General features: G+C 40.1%; 1 protein-coding gene across 1 annotated transcript in view; it reads left to right on the top strand.

Annotated features, from left to right (window-relative positions):
* LOC118332937 (GDNF family receptor alpha-2-like) overlaps positions 1–25,561 on the top strand; it is a 125,299-nt gene that overhangs the window by 26,142 nt on the left and 73,596 nt on the right. Inside the window, exons 5-8 of the mRNA XM_035668376.1 lie at positions 970–1,079; positions 2,041–2,181; positions 4,746–4,930; positions 10,831–10,878. Coding sequence (XP_035524269.1) covers positions 970–1,079; positions 2,041–2,181; positions 4,746–4,930; positions 10,831–10,878 — 484 coding nt within the window. The remainder of the gene's footprint in view (positions 1–969; positions 1,080–2,040; positions 2,182–4,745; positions 4,931–10,830; positions 10,879–25,561) is intronic.

Raw genomic sequence — 25,561 nt, 5'->3', positions numbered from 1 at the left:
CTCAGGCCTGTCAAACTGTGTCAACCTCCGCAGCCGACAGACAGACAAGCAAACACTTTCACATGTGTGAGGGAGCAACGGTGGCGGGATCACACGTTTCTGTCACCCCGTTGATCCGACCATACGACATCTTTCACCTCACTTCCCCTCCGTCCGTCTCTCACTGCAACGCAACAAAGACAAAGAGCGGCGCCGGGGAGATGAAGCAGCTTCAGGAACTACAGCAGAGAGAGAGAGACAAAGAGAGGAGAGACAGGACGGTGAAACAGAACTAGGACAGGCGGTACATTAAGCTCAGTGGCTGTACAGTTATTGGCTGTGACAGTTTCCTCGTGCATTAACATATGCATGATGTGGTGGGTACTGCAGGAAACAGAGATAATCTCTCAAACTACTGTATGAATCAGCCTGTTCTCTCCAACAGGAGGTTTTCTTTTGCATCTTTTTCATCTTTTTCAGTTAATTTTTTAGGACATTGCAGAAAGATTTCTCACAGTAATAACACAAAGTTACAGCGCTCTGTCACAAATATACAGTATTTATTAAAACTGTGAGATTTATGTTGAAATGATGAAGACAACAAACAGATTAATGTGTCGTCGCTCTGCTCAGCTTTATATTTATTGTTTTTCCCAAAGATGGTTTCTGTCATTTTAGGTCGTTCTCCTCACGCTGATGTTTGTTCAAGTGTTCATTTTTTATCATCAGTTTGGTTTTAATTTGTTATTTTAAGATTTAAAAAGCGTAACGGTCGACAGCTAAGTGCTCGCCACTGAGTCAGCCGGGCGTATGGGCGGGACCTCGATACCGTGGCACCAACCCCGATCACTACTCCGGGATATTTTGGGTGGAAGTATAGACGGCCATCTTTTATATGTCGATTCTAACTTCCAGTTTAGCCCGATAAAACTTATTTAAGTGCATCTTTTTAATGTGATGCTGACCGATGTGTTTTTGTTGTTGCTGCAGGTCTCGGCTCGCAGATTTCCACATGAACTGCCAGATGACGTCTCACACCGTCACCAGCTGCCCCCATGACAACTACCACGGCTGCCTCATGTCCTACGTCGGCCTCCTCGGTGAGTTTGATGACTTTCAAAGTAAAGTTACGTATTTATTAAGATGTTAGCTCAGCAGCCGAGAGAATCAGGCCTTTAATCCTCACGTAGACCACACCCTTCCACACATCAGTAGGCAATAAGTCAGCTGCTAATAACAGTCTAATAACAGTTTAATAACAGTCTGATAACAGTCTAATAACAGTTTTATAACAGTCCGCCACGTTTCACTGTCAACATCTGTCATTGTCACTCACTTGCTCAGCTTTTGCCGTTTGTTGATACCTCTCAGCCACCGTATTAAAGAGATGCATTCTGGCCAAATGTGTCCTGTTTACAGACTTTTAATGTTAAACCATGACAGTAAAAGACTGTAAACTCTAAATAGGTTAATGTTCACAGTTAAACACAGAGATATCTCACGGCAAAACCTTTATTTATACAGCATAAGGAAGAATTTATATGGAATAAAGTAATTTCTTTTAGATTACAAACTGTAAATTGCTGATAGCATCATATGGCAAAACTGTTTCTTTTGATGATAAAAACTATTAATACAATACAATATGGAACAGTGAAGTAAAAGACATTATTATTTTTACAGTGTTCCTTGTAAATGAATACCTCACATATTCTGTGAAAACATAATTTGTGTTAAAAAAGAAACAGATTGGTGGCTCAATGTTCTGGTTTCTGTATTTACATTTAACTGAGTTTACCATGATAACTGTAGTGGTATTATAACTAGAGAGTGAACCATTATTAGAATACCGTCGTCTAGTTGAGAATTTACAGCCGCTGCTGTTATTCTGTCTTTGTTGGATGACTCACTTTCTCTCTGGAAATCACCCAGTGATTCAATTCCCAATTTACAAAAATCCTCTTTACCTTTCTTCCTGGATAATCTCCATCCTAATTCTTATTCCTCCCCAACGTTAACTGCCTCCCCCTCGCTCTCTCTCTGCCTCTCTCTGTCTCTCAGGCTCAGATGTGACGCCAAACTACAGCGACAGCAGCCCCTCCAATATCACCATCAGCCTGTGGTGTACCTGCAGGGGCACCGGCAATCAGGAGCCCGAGTGTGACGCTTTCCACCGGGACTTCACACACAACACCTGCCTCAGTGAGTCCTCCGCTGCCGTGTCACCTCTACACTGACGAGGACAGATTTAGACACAGAGCCATGAAGATTAAAATATATAAAGACGGAAAGAAAATCCTTCAAAGTTGGGGCACATCAGTGGTTTGACTGAAAGATTATAATAAGGTGTATGGCTGTAGTTAACATCATTTGGTCTATTAAACATCAGGAAACAGTGGAAAATGTCCATCACAGAGAGCACAAGATGATAGCTTCAGACTTCTTGTTATTTCTAACCAACAAAACAACCGAAAGATAGTCAGTTAAATGTGCTGCAGGACAAAGAAAGAAAGAACTTTTTACTTTTTCACTTTTTAAAGTTATAGATATAAAAATGTGCTTGCCTTGAGATGCACCAGAATCTCAGACCGAAACAATGAGACAGAAAAAAAACACAACTCATCAAAACCATCTTTGTTAGATGTGAAAATATTAGTGAAAAGCGCTGCAATGACCAAGGGCAGCAATGTAAGCTGAATTTAATCCAAGTTATTTTTTTGTACCTGACAACATTATGGAAAGAAAGTCGGTTACTGCTGTATTAATGTTTTTAATCTCATATATATAACCATTAAGAAGCTGGAACCAGCTAATTTTGGACATTTTTGCTTGAAAAGTGGCTTAAATTGATATTGAATACTCGCCTCTTCATTTCTGTCGATCGATAAATAATTTCATCCAAAAACAGTTTCATCTCTGGTTGCATTATTTTTTGTAGAGTTAGGGTTGGATAATGTGGAGGAGTTACATGTGTGTGTTGTGTGTACAGCATATAAGTGAAAAAAGAGAGTGGGTCAGATAACTGAGGAGAAAGGTTAGGAGGAGACTGTGAGACAGTGAGTTGAGGATCCCCAGATACTGTCTTTAAATAACAGTGACCCAGCTCCAATATCACCTCTGCTCCTCCTCCGCTGTCTTAATGTGAACATATACATTCATATCCACGTGCCAAATATGCCTGTAACAAAGAAGAACCACGTCAATACACTGTATAAGAGCTTTATGTTCACCATGCATTAAACATTATGGGAATCTGATCATTCCGACCTCACAGTGTGTGAAGATGTGAGCTTTGGAGGAAACATGTCAGGAACGTGTGAGGGCTCGTTGGTGTACTGTAGCAATTCAATGCAAAGTCAAGTCAAATCAATGCAAAACAGCATCCACTGTGGATGATCAACTGACCCTTTAATCTGGTTTACAACAGCAGTATGAGCCTGAAATAAACATTAATGTCAATAAACGGATCACTATGATGCTGAAATAATGACATCATGATGGTGATATGTAAAAAGTCTGAATTCAGATGCCGAGCAAACTTTTAAAATGCTTATTTTCTGAATGGAGTTTGGTTGACTTGAGTTCATAGTAAAGTAAAACTGATAACAGACACATATTTAACAACTTCCTCTCCTCCTTTTCTATCCGGTCTCTGTATAAATAAAAATAAAGTCCTCTCTCTTCTCAACCTGCTGCGATCCACGGAGGAAGATAAATCCACTTTTTAATCCCAGAAGTTTAAAAAACGTGTTTGCAGTAGAGAGCCGGAGCTTCTGGGGGAACAGACAATAAAAAAGGTCAATATTTTCAACGTGCATTAAATCACGAATGCAGCAAACTTCGAGTGCTCACGCCATTTGCTTCACTTGATGTGAATTAGCATCTTTTTATCATCTTTGTATGTAAACTACTTTGAACAAAAAATGTGGTTTGGGTCGCGTTGGCCTGCTGTCTGCGCGCGGCTAGGCTAATCTATGTTAATAAGACATTTTGAAGATGGTTCAAAGATAAAAAGTTATAGTCATATAATATTCAAACGTTTTCATCAGATTAAATAAAGCTTCATGTTGAACGTTGTGACATGATCAGATTTTAAAGCCGGGCACATTGTGTGACTGAAGGGTAGGCGGGAAAATGATGCAGCTGAAGTTAGGGACGCCTCAAAAGGTGCACCTACAATGGCGGAGAGAGCTTTTCAGATTTTTATCAAAAGCTTTTTCATTTTTATTCATAGACACTTTAAACCAACTTCACTTTCACCTCGAACTCTCCCCGCTGCAAACACACACCCAGTGAGCTAACATGGGCCTTTCTTCATCAATACCTCTCTCACTTTTTATTATAGACACTTCAGACCAGCTTTACATTCACCATGGCCTCCTCCTATTATATACACAACCTCCAGTTTTAAAAGAAACCGACATTTTACCGTATATCATCTTAGTTTTATTCAAGGTGGACTGGCACTAATATTTTGTGAGCAGCAAGAGGGCAGGCGTTCACCTTTTTGGGTATGAAAACAAAATGTAGCTATTCTTATGTAATAAACTGATTCAGATACACATTACACCCCAAGTAAATATTAAGACAGGAACTGAAATGAGTGACTGTTTCTTGGTGAGCAAACAATAATTTTGTTGTCACAGTGTAATTTGGATAATAGAGGGTTTAAAGAGGGTCTCATCTAGATAACCATCCCCCCTCTGCTGCTCTCTCTTGGCATGTTTGTCATGTTTACTCTCTCTTTATCTCTTTATCCTTTACAGAAAACGCGATCCAGTCATTTGGTTACGGCGCAGAGGGCGGCACTCTTCTTGTAACCGAGCCGTCGTCCACCTTCTTACCCCCCGCCCAGCCACCAATCATCTCCAAACCCGCTCCCTCTCTACACGGCAACGCAATCAAACCCATGGACAGTGCTTGTATGTTTTCCACATGTGCTAACCTGCAGGTGAGTTTTCTTCTGTTGTTTATGGTCTTTAATAGAAAACCTTGTAAAGCTAACAGGCAGTAGCCTCATATATTAAAGTTCACTCCAAAATCAAACATACATATTCTTACTCTCACCTGTAGTGCTATTTATACATCTGGATTGTGTTGGTGTAAGTTGTCTGCCGTCTCTCCAGTATAATTGTGGAGTTGTGGAGCTCAAAGCGGCAACATTTGAAAAACTCAACAAGAATGTCTCTTTTCAGACATTTTCAAGATAATCCACAGACTACAGTTGGGTGATATGTTAACCCCAATAACCAGCGATTGCTGTGTGTGACCTTGCACCAGGTATCCACTGGGTGTCCCACAGAAACATTGTGTAATGGGTAAAACATATATATCTATAAATTCACAGGTACGAGAACAAAAATAAAAAAAACAATATCTGCACAATATATTTCATCAGCTAACTATTATGATCCAAATCAGCCGCCGGGACTTTCTTTTATTCTAAAAGCTTACACATTGTCTCTGAGGAAACAGCTGCAGCAGGAGCACAAACCTTTCCAAGAACACCAATGGACACCAAACCACCAAAACAGGAGGACAAAACAAGGACGCTATAACTGGTTAGAAAGATTGTATGCCAGCACATCAGATGGCTTGAAACTGTGTGTGGAGATGGATTCAGTGAACTGACAGAGTTTTACTGACATCAGTCTCCAGCTGTGTGGACGCAGCAGCAGCAGTTGGTGATTGATTCAGACAAATGGTTAATTATGATTTTAATTCATGTTTCTACATTTTACACTTATAATCACACAAGTAAATATATGACTGTGTGTGTAGCAGTAGCAGTTCAAAATAAAGTCACGAAATATTAAGAAAGGAAAATCAAACGTCATGTGGGTATTCAGAGGTGCATACCTAGACTCACCAGCAGGTGGCTGTATGCAATAAATATAAGGGTACTCGTGGACTAACATTTTGAGCATTTTTTGCATCAGATGGTGCATTTTAGTTTAGGAGTGCAGGAAGGACAAAGCCAGGTGATCTTTGTCGTGGTAATAAAAGTCAGGTGATGTGAAACGGTCGCAGTTTTAGGTTTAGAAAAATATCATGGTTTGGGATAAAATATATTATATTATTTATGTAATTTAAGTTACTTCCGTCACTAAGTTAAGTTTGTATGTGACATAAGTTAATACATTCCACAAATAAGTCAATGTTGACTTTCGGCCTCACACGGCACCGATTGCAGCCTCCTGAAAGTTGAAAGTGCTCTTTGTTCGACCCACTTGCACCCATCTGCTGCGTATGTGGACTGTTGCTCTTTACACGATCTCACCTGATTTATTTCTGACATTCATGTGTAAAAAGACACACCACCTTTGCACAATATAAGTAGAAAAGGCATGAAATGACATGTGAAAAACTAATTATTCATACACCATTTAATAAAACCAGGCTGGTCTGCGGAGAGGGCTTAGCAAACAGCTAATTCAAGCAATTAGTGGGTTAAGCTACCTTTAAAATCACGTTTCAATATACTGAAGACTGGATTAATGATATATAGAGAAAGATAACAGAGATTCAGAGATAAATTAAATGGACTGCAAAAAAAAATCTCAATAAACTTTTTTTTTAAATTATTTTGTTAAAGTAGTTAAAAGAAGAAAGCAGAAAGAACACATTTAGTTTGCAGATAGTGTTTTCAGCTCACATATACAGTTCGTAGCACAGTGCGGTTATTGGCATTTTTAGGCATTATGTAGGATTTTGCTAGACATTTCTCTGGGTGAAATAATGAAACTGAGAAGAAGAGTGTGACAGACAGAGTCTTTGATTCAGTTTCACCGCCTCTGTAGTCGCTGTTCTCTGTCTTTGTAGGACAGAACATCGATTAAACAGTTGTGTTGTATTTATCAGAATACGTGTCCAACTGAGTATAGGAAAGAGAAACAGGCAGACGGTACACATCCAGACACAAGTGAGGAGGTCTGAGCAGAACAGATTTATGTGGTTTGCTCTTCGTCACCTTCACACACATTAGCGTCATCCTGCCTGCTTCCAGGCAAAGTGGAAACCCATCCATTATGTACAAGGAAGAGGTGTAAGGCTGGAGGTTAAAGGCCAATATAAATTGCTATCCATTATATAAGAGATTTAAAGCATGAATTATAGAATACCTCGGCATACAGTGTGATTGGATGTAGAGATATTTCACTCAAACGTTTCATTTTTAACTATCTTATACAGACTTTATTGTGGAGATTGGCACAGTATATTTCTGTTGCAACAGAAAGATACTGCCACAGTCTGTCTCTAAACTATGTTTTATCAATAATAACACAATTAATAACAAGCACATCATGTTTCATTAGGAAAAACTCACACAGAAGAGCAACCATTTACAGAAAACTGCCGTTAGAAAAGCTGATAATCAGCCAGCGTCAACATCAGACATCCTGATCAGCCTTTATCAGTTAGCTAGTGTTTCTGTAGTGGAGACTAAACGTTAACAATGATCCATATCAGCAGTTTGAATCCAACTAAAAGCACCAAACTCCCTTTTAAGAAATTATCACATTTTAATAATTTCCTAACGTGTTCGTAGCCACACGTTAACTCTAGAAAAGAGAGCTAAAACCGGTCATATGTCCAAGTCTGACTGTTACAGGATCAATATCATCCATAAAGATACAGTGTATACTGATCAATAATCCATACAGTGTATTCCAATCAATAATCCATAGAGATTGAAATTGAGAAAGTTTGTTCAAATTTTACCATTTCTCTCAAACTTTTCAAATGTGATACTTTAAAAATATGTTGATTTGATGATTGTACTTTGTCAGAAAACAGCATTAAAAACCCAATAAAATCTGCACAATTACTCACTGACAATAAAACATCATTTTGATCCCAGATAGATCTTCGTCAGGTCCTCTAGGATCGAAACCTTGTCATTATTCAGGTGTTTTTTATGCCATCGCTTCTTGCAGCAGTGCCTATTTTGGCCGTTCAGAGTCGGAGCTGCAGTGTCCCTCCTCCCCTCCCACAGCTCATTGTGATGCGTCCCTAAACTCAGCCATGCCTCGGGGTCGATGGTGTTTTCCTTTATGTTGAGCCTGCAGGACGGTGTCTGGTGCCAGAGTACACAGCAGGGTTTTTTGGGATTTGGCAATCTTCCGTTCAGCTGACACGACTGAGGCAGTGCAGATGTTCCTGAGACCAGAGTGCAGATTAGTAGGTTCTGGACCGGTATGAGGACATCGGGGTTGGGGGTTTAAGTCACATTCACGTAATTGTTTTAAGTTACAGAAACATTCCTGATTAAGTACTTATTACTGGGTATTTTGTTTTCACCGTACAAATAAATATTACAAAATTAAGTTAATGTCACTTAAAATTTCTAGTAAAAGCTGCTTAATCAAGAATGTTTTTAACTTAACAAAATTGAGTTAATAGAAAGAGTTACAGCTTATCAGGTTTTACAGTGTATTATTATTTTGTTTGTCTTGCTTTTATTTGATAATGATTCTCTAATTTTTGGAACTACAGTTACCATCATTTACTGGCTGGAAGTATGTTGCCATGGAGTCAGCGAGTTAGCTGTGGGAACATTTTGTCAAATGATCTCCATTAAAAGAAGCCGAATTAGCTGTTAGCAGCTCCTGTTAGCGGTGGACTCATGGACAAACACACAACTATCACTGGATACTGAAGAAAACCTAAAAACATGAAGATTCTCAGTCGGCTTCTGCAGTATGTAGTATGTCTATTATATGTATTATTTGCTTTGCCAAGGTGTTTTTGAAATGTCCACGCCCTTAAGGCAACATATAACATTGTGAAACATTAGTGGACTCACTTTAGCACACACAAAGCACTTTGGATCTCTGTGTCAAAAAGGTTTACTTACTTACTTACTTACTTACTTATATTTAGCTAACATTAGCCATAGCAGCCCATTTCGCTGCTATTTTATCACCTAACTCAGTGAATGAAGGATTTTCTCCGAGTTGTTGACTGTTTTTTTTTCTGCAAGGTACAATTACTGGTTTTGTCAATGGAGTCTGGTCGGCTGTTTTGGTCTGAGGTGCTGGTGCTGTAGTGGCAGTGAATTACGTGTGTGACTTTTCAGTTCTGAGTGTGACAACCATGCAAAATAATCAAAATTTTCCAGATGATAGAAATGTATAGAAATAAAGAAAATAACATTTATATTCCTCATATTTTCCATTTCTGAAACCAAATCTACGACGTTAACAATATTGTTAACTATGCAAAAATAAAACAAAACCCCAGATAAAAGCTCTGCAGACCTACAATTTAAGAAATACTGAGTTGAATGATAATATATACACAATTTAACCCACAGCCTGACTTCACCCACCGGCCCTCCATCGGGTCCACGAAGCAATATGGCTGCACCTGCAAACTGCCCTCTGTCAGCACTTTGAAAAACCATTTCTAAATACCTGGAATGTCCGTGTGCGCTTTTCCAGTAAATGTGAAACCACCAAAGTCCCACAGCAGCAGAGATGAAGTTACATCTGAAAAGAGACAGACAGGAAACAGATAGACGGAGATAGAGAGATGCAGAAACACGGCGTCCCTCTGGATGCTGTATATTATCTCATGCATGCTGCTGTTAAATTTGTTTTCTGAATTGTATCATTTTCCCAAAGCACATGAATATAGCTATCATTTCTGTGTGCTGTGCTGAGCAGTCAGTTTACAGGAAACAGACCTGCAGAGGCGTTCGGTGTCAGGAGAGGTTACTGCAGTAATAGTCAATATGATAATGATTCATCCGCATTGGTTTAATGAGTACTATAACAACCTGGCACATGGATGCATATTTGTGGATTTGCACGTGTATATTTCAGAGGAGATGATAACGATCTGGTGTGCTGCGTTTTCTCTTTCTGCTCTCGTCACTGAAAAGAGTTCTCTTCCTTCCAAGAGCGATAAGATCTGATTGGCTCTCCCACCCAGGTACCGGGAGGAGATATGCTAATGAAGCGCTGACAAAGAGGCTGATGGAGGAGATAAATGAGTGTGTGAGTGCGAGTGTGTTACTGCTCTGCATTTCAATCACAGTGAAGATAGTTGACTGTTTGAATAGAGGCCGAAACCAGTGACGGGTTTCTGGATTTCTTCTTGTAATGATCTCTTCAATGTTTCCCAAAATAGATACGTGGCTCTCTCCTGGGCTTTAGGACCATCACTTTGATTGTTATTAATGTAATGTCTTAAAAGAAATCCAGTTTTATCCTGACATTTTGACAGACGTGTTTTATCGTCCTATGGACTTAAATGGTTACATCGGCCCCCCCCCTATATCAGTGTGTGTGTGTGAGACATCACTGATACACACTATAAACTGGATAAAAGTGTTTGAGATCCTCAGCTTTTATAACATATACGTCTATATTCTGTATCAGCTTAGAGACCAACACAATATTTTTAAATATTGAAAAAGTTGGACTTGTACTGTTTTCATCAAATCACATGTGAATCAGTTCAGTTCTCATCATCGGCAGATCCACTTTGTGTAAACCGACAGCATCCAATCAGGTTCAAGGAGAGAACCAGAAGAAACTAAAGTTATGTTACTGAACGCCGTTTCCTTCATCCTGTTGTTGAAATGGTATTAACTAGCAAAGAGTGCATCGTGACTTGTTTAGGTTTTGAAACTCAATGTTTAGGACATTCAAAACAATGACTTGGTCCCACCCCTGGAACTCAGCCCCCAAAGAATTCTGGGTAAAACGGGAACAACAACAACCTGCAGTTATAACGAGAAAGACACAGAATGTCTCCCGTTAACGAGAGCGAGTCAATTGTCCCGACGGTGAGAGCGGTGATTGTGTTTCTGATGCTTTCTCCTAATGAGTGCTTGTCTTACAGGACGGCGGCCAGAAGTGCGTCCCCTCTGACGAGTTCGAGTGCGAGGAGGTGAGGAGCTTTGATTACACACCTCACTGTGTTTGACGCTTCAGAAACTAATTAATGAAAGTAACAGGTTTTTAAAAAGAAGCATTCATAACACACTCTCTCTCACACACACACACACACACACACACACACACACACACACAGCATCTATTTTATCTACTTTGGTATTCTGGTTTGCTGGACGGTGATAATAGAACATTATTATCAGTGTGACGGTTCTTCTGTAAATAACTCCACTGTCTAATAGACGTTGTAACAGCTTTTCAGTATTCTTTAAAGTTTATTTAGGGGCAACTTTAAACAGTTTACTCCGATTTGAGTAAAAAAAACGGAGAAATTGCCCATTTGCCCATTAGTAGTAAATAAAATGAACAGCTGAGGCTGATGGGAATGTCATTGGTTTTGCAGATATTTGATGATAAAGTATTGAACAAATGTTGACAACATGGATCAACAAATCTCTATCCATAGAGCAGCTAATGTGGCTAAAAATGACAATTATCTCAACTAAATAACGTTGTGATCTCTGTGTCGACTGCATGAAGAATAATAATAATAATAATAATAATTCCTCACTAAACATTCAATCTGTACCTCATTGACTAAAGAATCACAGACAGCTTTTGCACATCCTGACCTCCTGAAGTGTTTTTGTTCCTGTTAACAGGCGTAAAATATGAGAGGAAATCATGTAAATGTATACAGACAGCAACTGAATCCGATTTATCAGCACTGACTGACCACTGCAGCAGAGAATATTGTGTGTTTAATTAGCCACAATCGGAGGGAGTGAGACAGTCAGAAGGTTTTAATAGTTCAGACAAAGTAAAGATCATCACATGAAAATATGCGGCTCTCTTTTATAAAGCCATTATAACATAATTATATATAACATTATATAACCAACAGTTTGACTCATAAAAGTTGTAACTAAAAACATTACTGCTAATGAGCCAGATGAGAACGTCTTTCACCACAGAAGAACTTTCTCTCAGCTGAGCTCCCAGCAGTCACCTCTGCAGGCCGCTGTACGCCAGCACATCGCCGCTGTATGGCCATATGCACTGGGGGTGGATGGGTAAGAGGGCAAACACGTATTTATACTCAAAGGGTCGCCAAAGTCACCAAACAGAAAGGCTTTAAAATAGCTGCAAACTGCTGCAGAAGAAATAATGTGTGCAGGTGGATCTTCTCGGACTGGATCCTCCTCGAGGGTTTGGAGGAAGGAGAAGATAAGTGTAGCAAGTCTCGCTACTAGCGTGGGTTCTCTTTAGGCACACAAACCCACAACCCAGGTTAACAGTCCAGACCATTTTATTTTTTTCTCCTCCGCACACACTATTCACACAACACTCGCTTCAAAAGTCATGAAGGCTTTGCCCCAGGTTGGCTCCAGGTCCAGCTCACTACTGCATTAAGAGAGGAGAGTGTGATTATTCAATGAGTACCAGCTGAAATAATCAACTCACCTGGCACTGCTCTCACAAGCCTTCCCCACACCTCTCTCTCCTGCAGCTGAGTGTAAACCAAACCCACCTCCACAATAAGATAAGAGAGTTTGTACTGATACTGTCATTTTGACTCGTCTGCTAGTCTAAAAGTAACGCTCAGAAAACAGTGAAAATTCCCGGTTATTGGCGGTTGGCCATATAAAGACACAATTAACCCACATTGTACATTAATAATATAATAATTTGCGAGATTAACAAAGTAACGTATCAAAATTATCTGGATCTGTTGAAGTAAAATTGTTCCTCAATGTTATTTATATAGCTCAAAATCACCACTTACAGTTTACAGTTTGGGGGCCTTAGAGTCCTGATCTGGAAGAAAAACTCCCCCCAAACAAACCTTGGGTCAGGAAGAGCCACAGAGGAAGCGCCACAGAGATCCCTCTCCCAGGAGGCACAGACATGCAATAGATATCATGTGTGGAGAACAGATTCACAACAGAAAATCATAGTTTATACGATTACGATGACAGAATATAGATTGTAGAGGATCTGAACCACACAGAGACCTGGAAGGAGGACAGACCAAACCCTGAGGGAGAGAGAGGATCAGACAGTACAGTTAAAGGTTGCAGACAAGCAGAAGATACTAGAGGAGTGAATTTCAGCAGAAACAACGCAAAATACACGTATTGTACCACATAAAAGCTCATTTTCATCTGCAGTCCCTGGGCGGAGGTCACTAGTGTGCAGGTAAAAATAATTAATTTGCGACGTTTCAATACTAGATTTTCATTATTATAATTATTTTATTATTTTATGTTTATTTAGCAGGGACAACGCACAATACATGTATTGTACCAGATAAAGCTAAAAACTATTCATCTTTTTATCTGCAGTTCCTGGGCGGAGGTCACTCCTGCGCAGATTACACAGATAAAAGACCAGTCAGGCTGATGAGAAACCATCTTAAATAGAGACGCTGTAAGGTGATGTTTATCATTAACGCCGTCCTACTGCACGTTGTAGCCACTCCCTCTTTAAGATGGCTTCTCATTGTCATCAACCGTTTGCCGGATGAAGGTCTAAAACTGAAACGTAATTTTAGATTGCAAGTTAAACAGTGTGTGGGAATTTATCTGTGCAACTTTTTGATCTACTCATCCCACTCCTACACACCTGACTCACTTTCGTCTGTTCCAACATGTTATTTTTAAAATTAATCTAAATTAATTTGTCAAATTTGACAGCATATGACACCAAACTGTGGTGGCCACTCATTTTTATGGAGTTCATTTCAGCATCAAACCAGCGTAGAGGCACTTTTCATTAAAAATAATGGCCTTGCTCTCACAATGTGACACTTGATTGGTGTGAGAGCAGCTTACATGTGACTCTCAGTATTTGATTACACCTCTGACGATAGCAGTCGGGTCTCTTTTGGTGCCATTTTCATATTGTGCAATAAATATCAACATAAAATGTTTACTGGGTGAATTTATTCTGTTTCCTGAATCACCTTCAGAACAACCTCAGGAAACATTTTACAGTCCGCTAATTACCTGGTTTACTGGGAAACTAGATGGTAACAAAATATAGTTAAAGTTATTAGGAAAGTACCAAAGAACTGGATAGTTCAAAGTTATTGCTCAGTCAGGAAACTACACTGAAGAAAGTTGAGAAAACTCATGATTTCTGTCTTCACTAATAATAATTAATGATAATTTATTTGTTTTCCTTAGAAAAACTTCAATATTGTAAAAAAAAAGTTCTGAAAAAAATAATAGAATATTTTCAAGCTTCCAAATAATGAAATAATTGTTAACAACTTGCTGTGAACAATGTTTGAAAGACAGAATTTCTTAAATTCAAAGTATTCAGATTTTCTAAAGCAGAAAAATAAATCACCTCAACAAAAGATTATTATTAGTTTGGCAAAACTGCTTTTAGTTTATTCATAAAAATTTGATGAAGTCAGTCGCTTTAAAATTATTTTATTTTAAGTATTCTTTTTTTGGCCTTTTTGCCTTTATTTGATAGAGATAGCTGGGGAGAAGCAGGAAGGGGGGCAGAGAGAAGACGGCGGGGACGACATGCATAGCAAAGGGCACGCGGAGCTCGGATCTCGAAACCCACCGCTGCGTATTTAATGGGGTTGCAGCTCTACCAACTGGAGCCTAAGCTGGCGGGGCCCCTTAATGGCCTTTGTGGACCCAGTTATTTACGCTTTCTATATTTTTATAAGATGTAAGCACTCCTGCTGTGGATTTGTGATGGGGGATGTCTTAGTAGGCTGGTATGCAATATTTTCCAGGAATAGTTTAGATTGGGGATGCTTTTTTGGCTTTCATCTACACTTTGCGCGTACCGTTGATCTTTGCCCATAATAATTTTTTATTATTAATAATCTCAATATAACCATATCATAACATCTATAATTACAGAAGGCAAGGCAGGTATAAGATATATAACAGGCTAAATGACTGTAAATAAGTTAGTTACTGGAAAGACGCAAATGAAAACAATATTAAAATTGTATTTCTTTACAGGATTTCTGGTACGTTTTTAGTACGTTACTATTCTTTTTCCTGATGTTACAACTCCTTAGATCGCTGTTACCATCCACATTCTTAGGGTATGTTTTGATTGTTCTTACCAGCGTAATACTTCATATTTACTGACAGTCTTTTTGCCTACTTTTCTAATGGACTATGGTTTGGTTTCCAGTAAATACGAGATATATTCAGACTGAAAATTAAACCATTGGATATAAAATTAAATTCTCCCCCTCCCCTCCCTCCCTCCGCCTCCTCATGCGCTCTTTGCTGGCCCAGTTTGGGTCAATTAGACTCTCCAGGACTCTGCAGGGACACCGAAGAGCCAACAGCCGGGCAATCAGCTCTCTCTCCTCCGCCACCAACCTCTCTGTTTTGACTCGGGTGCGGCTTCTCCGTCCTGGCCGACGTTCTTACTCCTCGTCGCCATAAATATAACACACCACACACACGCTGCCACAAACAACCACCCACCACACGTTCACACACATCTCACACACATTCACACACTACATCATTAAGATGGAAGACCTCGAGAGGTCACGTGACCCGGCGCCCTCGCGGGCTGGCAGGAAAATGCTCAACCGGACCAGACGGGACCAACATCCACCAACGGACCGGACTTTGAGAAAGTTGTTCTGCGAGGACGTTTTCAGACTTCAGCCGTCTTCTCTCCACCAGCACACACAAAACACACACAACACGACACACACTGCAGCAGAATAATCGAAAGAACAAGAAGAAGCCCGGGGACTGTGTGTTTTTGTGATGGGACTACAAAGGAAAAGCGGACCAGGGAAGAGGGCTCTTGCGGATTTTTGGATCACAGCGATTCCAGCGTCTGGGAGGGGTTTGCCCTCTGCAGCCCCGGCTTCTGACTCGCTTTCCGTTTCGCGCGTTTCTGGGATCCGAGGGACAGCCGCGGGGGCTTGAAACCGCCTCCAAGCCACAAAACCACACACAAACACACACAAAACAACACCACACAGGGGTCGGACAAGCAGAACGGGACGGACGGGGAGGGCAGAGACGACGGTGCAGATCCTACTCCACGGTGTTTATCACTCCCCCGAACCTCTCTGGTGGGCAAGAAATCTATTACGGCGTACATACAAACACCACATGCACACGGCACACTGGTTCTTCCCTGCCCCTTAGAACTCGCTAGGCGGCCGCAACAGGGGTCCCCACACGGACACAAACAACTCATGCCTGGCTACACCAGTGTGCTTTTTTGGCGGGGGTCTTTTCTTCTTAATTTTGTCGTACGACATTATGGTACAAACTTTCATTCTTAATGTGGAAAACGGAGTTCTCAGTGGGATAGGGACGGTGTATATTTCACATACTGTAAGTGTCATCAGTTTGTGGTGGAGGCTTGGTTGTGTGGGAGGTGTGGTTGTGTTTTGCGGTTGGGCCTGCGTTTGTGGATGGCTCAGTCGTGTATGTGGCAGCAACAGAAAAGCTGGAAGGAATTAAATCTTTATGAACGCGGAACTGAATTTACCCAAAAATTTCATCACTTGAAAGACCTTAATGGTTGCGCATTAAATATCACTGGAATAATTACTGGCCTGTTGGTTAATCATTACTTGAAAAGGCATCTGTCAGGATTTTATGTTGCTTTGGGGATCACCTTTCTTTAAAGCTTCCAGGAGCGCTCATTTTTCAAACATTGGCATTCAAAGAGCAACTTCTAGTTAATTTGTTTCGCATTTTAATACTTAAAGGTTATGTATAGGAAATGTACTTTGCCAGTAAGATGGCCCCCCACTTTAGATCACCAGCATCGCAAAACAACACAAACTCGGGGTGAAAGTTGAATATTCGTAGGACGGTTTCTGCGTTGTTTCTGTTTCCAGACTCCCATAGACAAAAATGCTATTTTTACGTTGCATTTCATCGCTAACCTTTCATTCATAGGTGGACGGACACAATAAAATTCTTGGCAAAACCATCTCTTTAGGTGTTTCCAACAATCACGCAACATTGGGTTTCGGGTGGAAATAAAATCCTTAATTCCACCGACGGTTAGGACTGATAAAAAAACAGCAGTTTTAGTCGTTTTCAATTTTCAATCAAAAAGAAAACATTTTAAATTCCAAATGACCACATAAATTCTCATTGAGCAAAATCTTTAATGCTATAAATTTGGGGATATGAGGTATTCAATTTCTTATAAGCTTTCAACTAACTTTGTCCTTTTTCTTTGCTTCCATAAATGTGTTTAATCTGTGTGTGTGTGTGTGTGTGTGTGTGTGTGTGTGTTCTTTACCTCTGGCCATTCTGTGGGGTAATTTTTATGTTTCATAGAAGCTACGAGGATGTGGAACATGAAGGCCTGTTTGTGCTGTAAGACAGCCACCAGGTTGTTGTCTCGAGTGGGTCGTCACCTTTTACCCTCCATCAGCTGAAAGTGAAAGAGAGATCAGTTTCTGTGATTATGGTGTGGCCTTACTTTACTGTTCTTTCTTACATACTTGAAAGAGGGAGAATGATGATTATTGCCCCGCTAGCGGTTGCTAAAAGGGTCTATAATGTTTAATACTTTGGTCCAGAGGATGAATCCTATTGACACAGCACCACTATCTGGGCAAATTTTACTACCTATCTAACTGAGATTTAAAGAAAGTTTGTTCAACTTTAACCATTTAGAAACAAATACACGTGTTTATGTGAAAGAAACAAGCAAGTATCATCATCAAAAAGTAATAAAAACAGATCTAGTAACCAGTAATGTAAAGAGGAATAAAAGGTGTCAAATAATTGATCACTGTGGAACACCAAAAGATAAATTATTTGACACTTGGACCTTCCTAAAATGTACACAAGATGGCAAACTCTGGCTAACTATGTCAATCGATCTTGCTATAAATATTCATGGTTCCCAGATGATGTATCTCAGTCTTTTGGTTGACCTCTTTTGTTCAATTTAAACCATTTAATATAAGTCTCACAAATACAAGTGTTTATCTGAAAGAAACAAGCTAGTATCATCAGCAAAAATAAAAACAAATGAATATTCAGTGGTTAGTCAATAATGTTATAAGGAATAAAAGGGGTCCAACAATTGATTCCTTGGGCCACTTAAGGATGAATTATTTAAATTTGGGGATTTCTAGTGTCTTCACCATGTCTTCAAGAAATTACATGTCTATATTATTTTGCTGCTTATGTTGTGTTGACAACGTAACGCCTGCATTGATTATGTTTAAAGACAACATTTTCTGACTGTCACACCAAGTTTGTGTCCAGACTCAAAAAATCTCATGTCTTAAGTCACGAGTTGATAGTATTGCAAGATTGTCCATTTTGGTGGAAAACAAGTGAAATACGTTGTCAGTAAATATTTTACTGGTACGTTAAATATCAACATTTTTGTGATTTTCCAGGTATGTTCAACAACATTTCCCTATTACGTTAATCGAAAAACATAATTCAGTCGGCATTATGTTTCACTCAGAAAGATTTGTTGCATATATTCATAATTTCTAGGAGACAGCGCTGTGCCACCTTAACATTTTCGCTCATACACAAGAAATGTAAAAATTGAATGTGACAATTGGTATGAAATATACTGAGCACATTCATGCACCTCAGAGGATGAGCACTTCCTGATCATTCCTCAAGTGACATATCGAATTTCAAATTTCAAATTCAAACTTTGTACAAAATATTTTTCATAATCTAAAAGGGAGACTGCCAGACCTTACATTTTCCATATTTAATTGATTTGTCTGTATTATTTTTAGAGGCATGAGAAGGTAAATTATTAATAGGGACGGTGGAAAAAGTGGAAGCCCAAACAGTATTGCAATATGTAATATATAGGTAAAGTAAGCTTTAATAAAGAGTCATCAATCATTTGTGGTTAGCCAAACTTCATACTTTATTGATCATACCAATTAATACTAACAAACTGAACCATATATGATTTTATAATATGATTTTTCTAACCTGCATTTCATTAAGTAAAACACCAAGAAATTTTGTAGATGAGACCTGAGATTTTTTTCTAATGAAAAGGCAAGAATTGGGTGTAAAATAACTTTTGTTTTGGCTGTCAATATCATGAAATTAGATTTAAAGAAAAATTTGTAAAAATTAAATCTAAGTCAGAATTTGTATTACAAAAACGTGTGTTTACGTGACAGAAACAATCGAGTATCATCGGCAAAAAGTAACACAAACAATGAAGATTCAGTGTCATTAATGTAATGAGGAATAAAAGGGGTCCAATAATTGATCCCTGTGGGACGCCTCAAGTGTCTCGTGCCAAATCAGAAATCATGCAGAAAAATGCATTTACAAGTGTTTCTGATTAGTAATATAATTTGACAACCATATGTCGGTCAGTCCACTAAAGCCATAATGTGATAACTTGAACAGTTGGGAAAAACTGCTCTAGCACCACCCTCAGGATAAACTTTACATTTTAAATCCCAACTGCTAAAGCTAAATTATCAGTGTATTCTTCTGTCCAAACCTTTAATTCTGTTGGATGTAAAAAATCTGGGAGCCGCTAGCGGAGCTTTACACTTTGTGATTATGTGGAGGGAAAGAGAAATGAGTAGATGAGTGAAGGAAACAGATGGAAGTGAGGTTGTAAATTTGCTGATATATTTGTAAAGTTTAACAGCGCTACAGCAGTGTAACTGAAATATGTGTCTGGAGATCTAAATAAAAGTAACATCTGTAACAACAGCTGTGTCTTTTCTTTGTGTGATAGAGCATTTCCCCTGGTAGCACCATGTGTGGGCTAACAACAGTACTGAGCTACAGGAGAGTGGGCTACAAACCTTCTCGCTGATTACATCGCAACCACATCCACAGAGGAGGAATGTAAATGCTACAGTCCCACAGTGGTTAATACACAGCGGGCATCAGGCTGAATGCTGTACACAAGAGGAGAACAAAAAGTGGAAGAACAACGTTGAGAAAACGTACTGGAGCAGGGGATTGATTGCACTGATGAAAGAACTGGCATATTTATATATTTGCAGTATTATAAACGGGGTATCTGTGGCAACATTCCTGGAAAAAATGCTGTTTAAAGTAACTGCTGATGCAAACGGAATATTTCCTTCTGCTGCAGCTTCACATTAAAAACATTTAACTGGTGAAACAGGAGCTGACTTTTATTATTAAAGTCCACATGAAGTAAAAATTGATGTTTAAGTGTTTTTATCTGTCTTGTGCTGTACGTCCCCTGTCCTCCAGTATCTGTCCAACAGGGACAGGAACTCGTGTTTTTAGGTACTTTCAGGTATTCTTAATGTTATTTTAGAGTTTCCTGAACAACAATAAAAGTAGTTGATGACTCATCCTGCACTCGGGGGCGTATACTAATGCTACGTCCAATCAAATGCTTTCTTCTGACGCCGTCAGAGCCGAGTGTTTCTGAGGGCCAATGTGTTATTGTCTGGATTCTCCTCTGACGTCCTCCGGCTGCTCAGTTCCAACTCTCTGTGTTTTTGTGTGAGTTTCCTGATGGACAGATTGATCGGTAGCCAACCGCTAACTGCCTTTAGCTGGGTCAGCTGTGCAGCTAAGCTAACTGACCCAGCCCCGGGAAGCCAGGAGCTAAAACCGGCAAGAAAACCGCCTCGGTACTGGATTCACTGTTGGTCTTAGAGATTATATTTGGTCCCGGGTCCGGCTTTGTTCACTGGAAAGTAGACGCTAGCTCATAGCGCTAGCTGTATAGAATTGTGGATGTGAGCACACTCATCGTATAATACTTCTCTGAAAGGTGGTGGAGTAAAAGTACAAGTAGCTGTGTCTTTTGCTTACAGACAGTGAAGGATTTTAGTTATTTAATCAGTGTTTTTGTCACATTCGGGTTCCTACTGTTGCCTCGGCAACCTTTTTCCAGTTTATTTGGCCCACTTTGCATTGTTTAACTCCCGGGCGTGAAGCGAGACCCCCTCCTCCCCTAATGCACTCAGAAAACTGAGTAAGAGGCTTTTAAAAATGTGACCTCTGACTTCTTTTTTTAAAATTCCATATGTTTTTTTTAATTTTGTTTTAGCGCTGAATAAGTTCGGAGTGATTCATAACTGCGCGGAGTGGAGCTGCTGATACTGATGATGATACACTGTAGTGCTGATTAAAACCTGCACACACTGACTCACGCTCAGACAGATTAGTGAAGACAGGAAGACAGGCGGGACCGTTTCTGACAATCGCACATCAAAAGGACGATTAAATAAAAGAATAAAACTGACCGTATGTGTGTTTGTGTGTGTGGGTGCATTTCACAGCTCTTATCTCTCTGTTTCACACAGCTCTGTCACTCTGTCATTCCTTTACATCTCCTCCTCTTCTCCTCCTCGGCATAGCTCCGCCTAATCCGAGCACTTATTCTCTCAGTTTGATTCAGGCGACACTGATAGCAGGTTGTGTGTAATCATACATCCATCTCCATTTACTCCGCTTCCACACTGAATCCCTCTGTCACATCTGCTTCTTCCTCCTTTACGTCTCCATTTATGTGATCCATCTGTTTGCACCTTTCTTCATCACTTTGTCTATCCTGCTGATCATTCTCTCATGACTCACTTTGCTTCACTGCTTTCTTTAACTGTTTCTCTATCAGTGTAACACTGTTTATTCCTCAAAAAAAAAAAAAACATCACTGGAGAAAACTCTTAATTTCAAGGCAACTGTCTTCATAAAATGTGAGTTTTAAGTCAAACTTTGAAGTTTTTAAATTAAGTAATAATGATAAGAAATGTTTCTTCTTTAGAAAAACCAAAAACCAAAACATTTCTAAGTTACAGAAACGTTTCTCAGAATCAGTTTTCCCTTCAGCAGCTGTTCTCACACTGCAGCCTCAGCGGAGCCTAAAATACAGAAAATGAATCTTCTAACCTATCAGCCATTAAAAGAAACAAGAACAACTACTGTAAATGTGATCATTAATAACAGGCTGTATGTAGATGTAGTGGAACAGCTCTGAACTGAGGTGAAAGTGTGTCAGCAGGCAGTTTATCCTGCCAACAGCCGAGATTTAAACTAAATACCCACCCAGGTTTAACTGAGTGAGCAGCTAAAATTTCCAGAATATTTGGTTATTTTAATACATTTCCAGGTGTTTATATGACTGGAAAACAAGTCTCTAAATTTCCAGGATTTCCAGATGAAAGCCCAAACTGTGTGAAATATATTGTTCACTCATTGTGTCCCAGTCTGTGAAATAATAATAATTTCAATAACATCCCAAAAAGTTTTTTTCCAGGACATTATGACCCACAGGAAAGTTGACCTTTGCCATATTGTATAAAACAAATGTCCTCACCTCTTCGTTGTATCGCTCAAACGTTGGTGGTCAAACTTTTATCAGAATTACAACATCAGTTCCTGAGAAAGGACCTAAAAACACTTTGTCAAGGTCATTCTGAGGTCAGAGTGACCTTTGACCTATAACCACCAAATTCTAATCAGCTCCTCCTCGAGTCCAAGCGGACGTTTGTGCCAAATTTGAAGAAATTGCCAGTCGGCCTTTTATCGCTGCTCGTTTCACCACACACAGCGTTCAATACAAGTACGTCCCTCCATGTCTCTGCTGGGGCTCGGTGGGTGAGAGCCCCCAAGATCTCTTTTCTTTTCTTTACTTTTCTTTGCTCCTCTCTCCTCCTCCTCCCTCCTCCCTCCTGCAGCAGCGAGCAGGTTGGTGGTAAGCAAGGTAAGAGTCTAACTGTGTTGGACATTTACTGTAATGATTAATGTCAGCTGGGCTCGCAGCGACAGTGTTACTGCTCCACCTTGTTTCCATCAGGACACTGTGGCCAGAGAGGGGACTGGGGGAAGAAGCCATAATCAGCCACCAGATGAGGTTAGGTGAGTGCGGGTGAGGCTGCAGGGAGGAAGTCCCGGCTGCAGTTAATGAGAGCTGACACACCCGACAAACGGCCCACCTCCAAAGCGAATAATGAAGTTTAAATTTGTGTGAAAATAGAGTCAGCGTTGGTAAAGATCTCTGTGCTGACTCGTGTAGTGACTGTGTGAGCCCCGCAGCCCGGCTCATAGCTTTTAGCTTTCACACATTTAAGCATGTTTATTTCTGTATGTGCGTGTGTGTTTGTGTCAGAGGTCTTTTCAAAATGACTTACAAAAGCAGAATCCCTGTTTAAAATGTCAGTGTCCTCTGCTGTCACAGGTCTGCGTGTGTTTCCTGACCTCTGAGGACGGTCGCCGCTCATTAAGGTTTCATTTGTGTGGTTATGACTAAAAGCCGGATCACGCTGAGGTTGGAGTCCGAGACTGCCGTCGCAGTGTCGTTACCTTCAGCCCTGAGTGCCACAGTTACCCTTCAAACAACACCAACGTACGGCGGCGACTTTTAATTAGAGCAAACAAAGTAAAATCTTGTCTTTCTGCAGGTCTCATTCAGCATCCAACAGTGGCAGTGCAGCTGGCACTAAGTCACTAAAAGATTTGATTTGACAAGATGCTAGCTAGCACTTATCATCTGATCTCTCTGTTCCGGGTCGTTACTCCCACTGACAGTTTGTTCTTTTTAAAGAGGACCAAAAAGGTCAGTCAGTAGGTAACTGATGGTTGCTAAATGATGGAGATAAAAGTTATGTCGCATACGTAGTTACAGTTTCTGTGCACCATGTGCCCGATCAGTGGACCTCCACTAAAATACGATGCTGTAGGTATCTCGTGGACTTTGGGTTGATTAGAATAAGGAAAAGTTGAATAAAACATAACTTATGTAACATTCTTAAAATAATGCCAACAGCAGTCTCCTGGGTTAAAGTCCTGATTGAGCCATACATCCACCACCACTGCCTTCATACGTGGACTCTCTCGCTCTTTAGACTGCGTCACTGGACTTCGATGGCCGGCGCGTCCAGTAATGACTCCAGAGAGACTCCAGGGCCATAAGCTGAGGGCCACTGAGCGTCAGTATTTGAGAAACGCATAAACAAAAAGACAAACCTCTCTAATGTTTATCAGAGTGTGCTGTGTTCATGAACCACAGCGCTCATCGTAAGAGCTTTAGTTCTCAGGGTCTTTAATAAGGGCCTCCAGGACCCCCAAACAGAGCATTAGCTGTAATCAATTCCTCTACTAGAGTTTGGCATTAGTGATAAATTACACAGAGCACGTATGGTAGCTCGGGTGTTAGTGTGAGCAGCACTTGTAACGGTATGTATGTAATGTCTGTGACTAAAGGGACACTCTGTCTCTGCCTGTCACTATAGCAACAAGTGTTGGGGGGTGTAATTATGAAACAACCAAGAGAGAGGGAGGGCAGAGGTGCTCCGAGAGGCAGACGGGATTAAAGAGGAGGAGAGTGACATGGCAGCCATGCAAAGAGAATATTTAAATGGCCTTCTTCGCTGCTCCTGCCTCATTAGTTCTCAGTCTGTCCGTGTGTCTGCAGCGTCCTACACGGCGCCAAGTGCCAATCACAGAGCCAATCACAAACTGGGATGCAAATGTGCAGACAATGAAGACGTGAAGTTCCTCCTGCAGGACTAACACATGTAAACACAGACGAAGAGTCGGTCCGTCCGTCCACCGCTATCGGACAGACTGTTAATACACAAAGCCAAAATATTTGGTGAGAACTGAGCGAACACAAGTTTCCTCCAGTTCCCCACATTCACACCCAGAAAATGAGGAACTGGACTCCAGCTGAATATATTTATTCTCTTACAATAATTAGATAACAGATAAATAATAGGACAGTTAGTTAAAAGATGGACGTGTCGACTGCAGCGTTGGGTTTCGTAACACATGTAATTTATTACTTGTTAATCTTTTGCCAACAGTAATTAGTTACACTGCTAGTTGTATTACTTTTCCACTACTCCTCGAAAAACTGGTAACAGTGTCATTTTCACCTAAAATTCAGACTGATTAAAAGACAGTTTTGTTTGTAAAGTAATGGAATATGATTACTAAAGTGAATCTAAGGATATGATTGGATTGTTGGATTTCAGATCAGGAGACAACTGAAGTAATATTATTATCATTTTATTATTAGGGGCAGATGTAATATTATTACTGTAAAATATTTACTGATTATGAGTTACTGCCCAACTGGTCAACCGCATATTGACTGTGAGATGAGTTCATATTATCCAGAAATATTCAGATATTTAAGTTTACTGATTAAAAAATGTGGTTTAAAGATTGTAACATAAAATATGTATTTACAACCCATTAACCCAACAATGGGTTAATGAGAAAGGTTTGATTTGCTAAAGAATGTGGTTGTAATGTTGTACGTTTGGTGTTTATGATCATTTGGATTTTAAATATTTGACAACTCAACAATACGGACTGCCCGGGGCAAATAAAATGCCACTTTATTCAGTAAATGTAGAAAGTCTCGCTACTACTGAGGGTTCTCTCAGCACACAGACCAACAACAGGGATTAATGAACAGGACAACTTTATTTCTTTGCCAGTCGCACACATTATTCATACAACTTAGCCCAGCTTCAAAAGTCCATGAAGCCTTCATCCACTCATCCCTTCTGTTGTGTGTTGGCCTCCAGGTCCAGCTCACTACTGCATTAAGAGAGGAGAGTGTGATTACTCAATGAGTACCAGCTGAGATCATCAACTCACCTGGTGCTGCTCTCACAGGCCTCCCCACCTCTCTCTCTCTCTCTCCTGCAGCTGTAAACCACACCCACCTCCACAGTGATGTTT

The sequence above is a fragment of the Morone saxatilis genome, unplaced genomic scaffold, assembly GCF_004916995.1.
Source record: "Morone saxatilis isolate NCDOM2014 unplaced genomic scaffold, NCSU_SB_2.0 Contig21, whole genome shotgun sequence".
Lineage (NCBI taxonomy): Eukaryota > Metazoa > Chordata > Actinopteri > Moronidae > Morone > Morone saxatilis.
The sequence above is the reverse complement of the archived record's forward strand: the minus strand, read 5'-3'. Positions and strand labels throughout refer to the sequence as shown.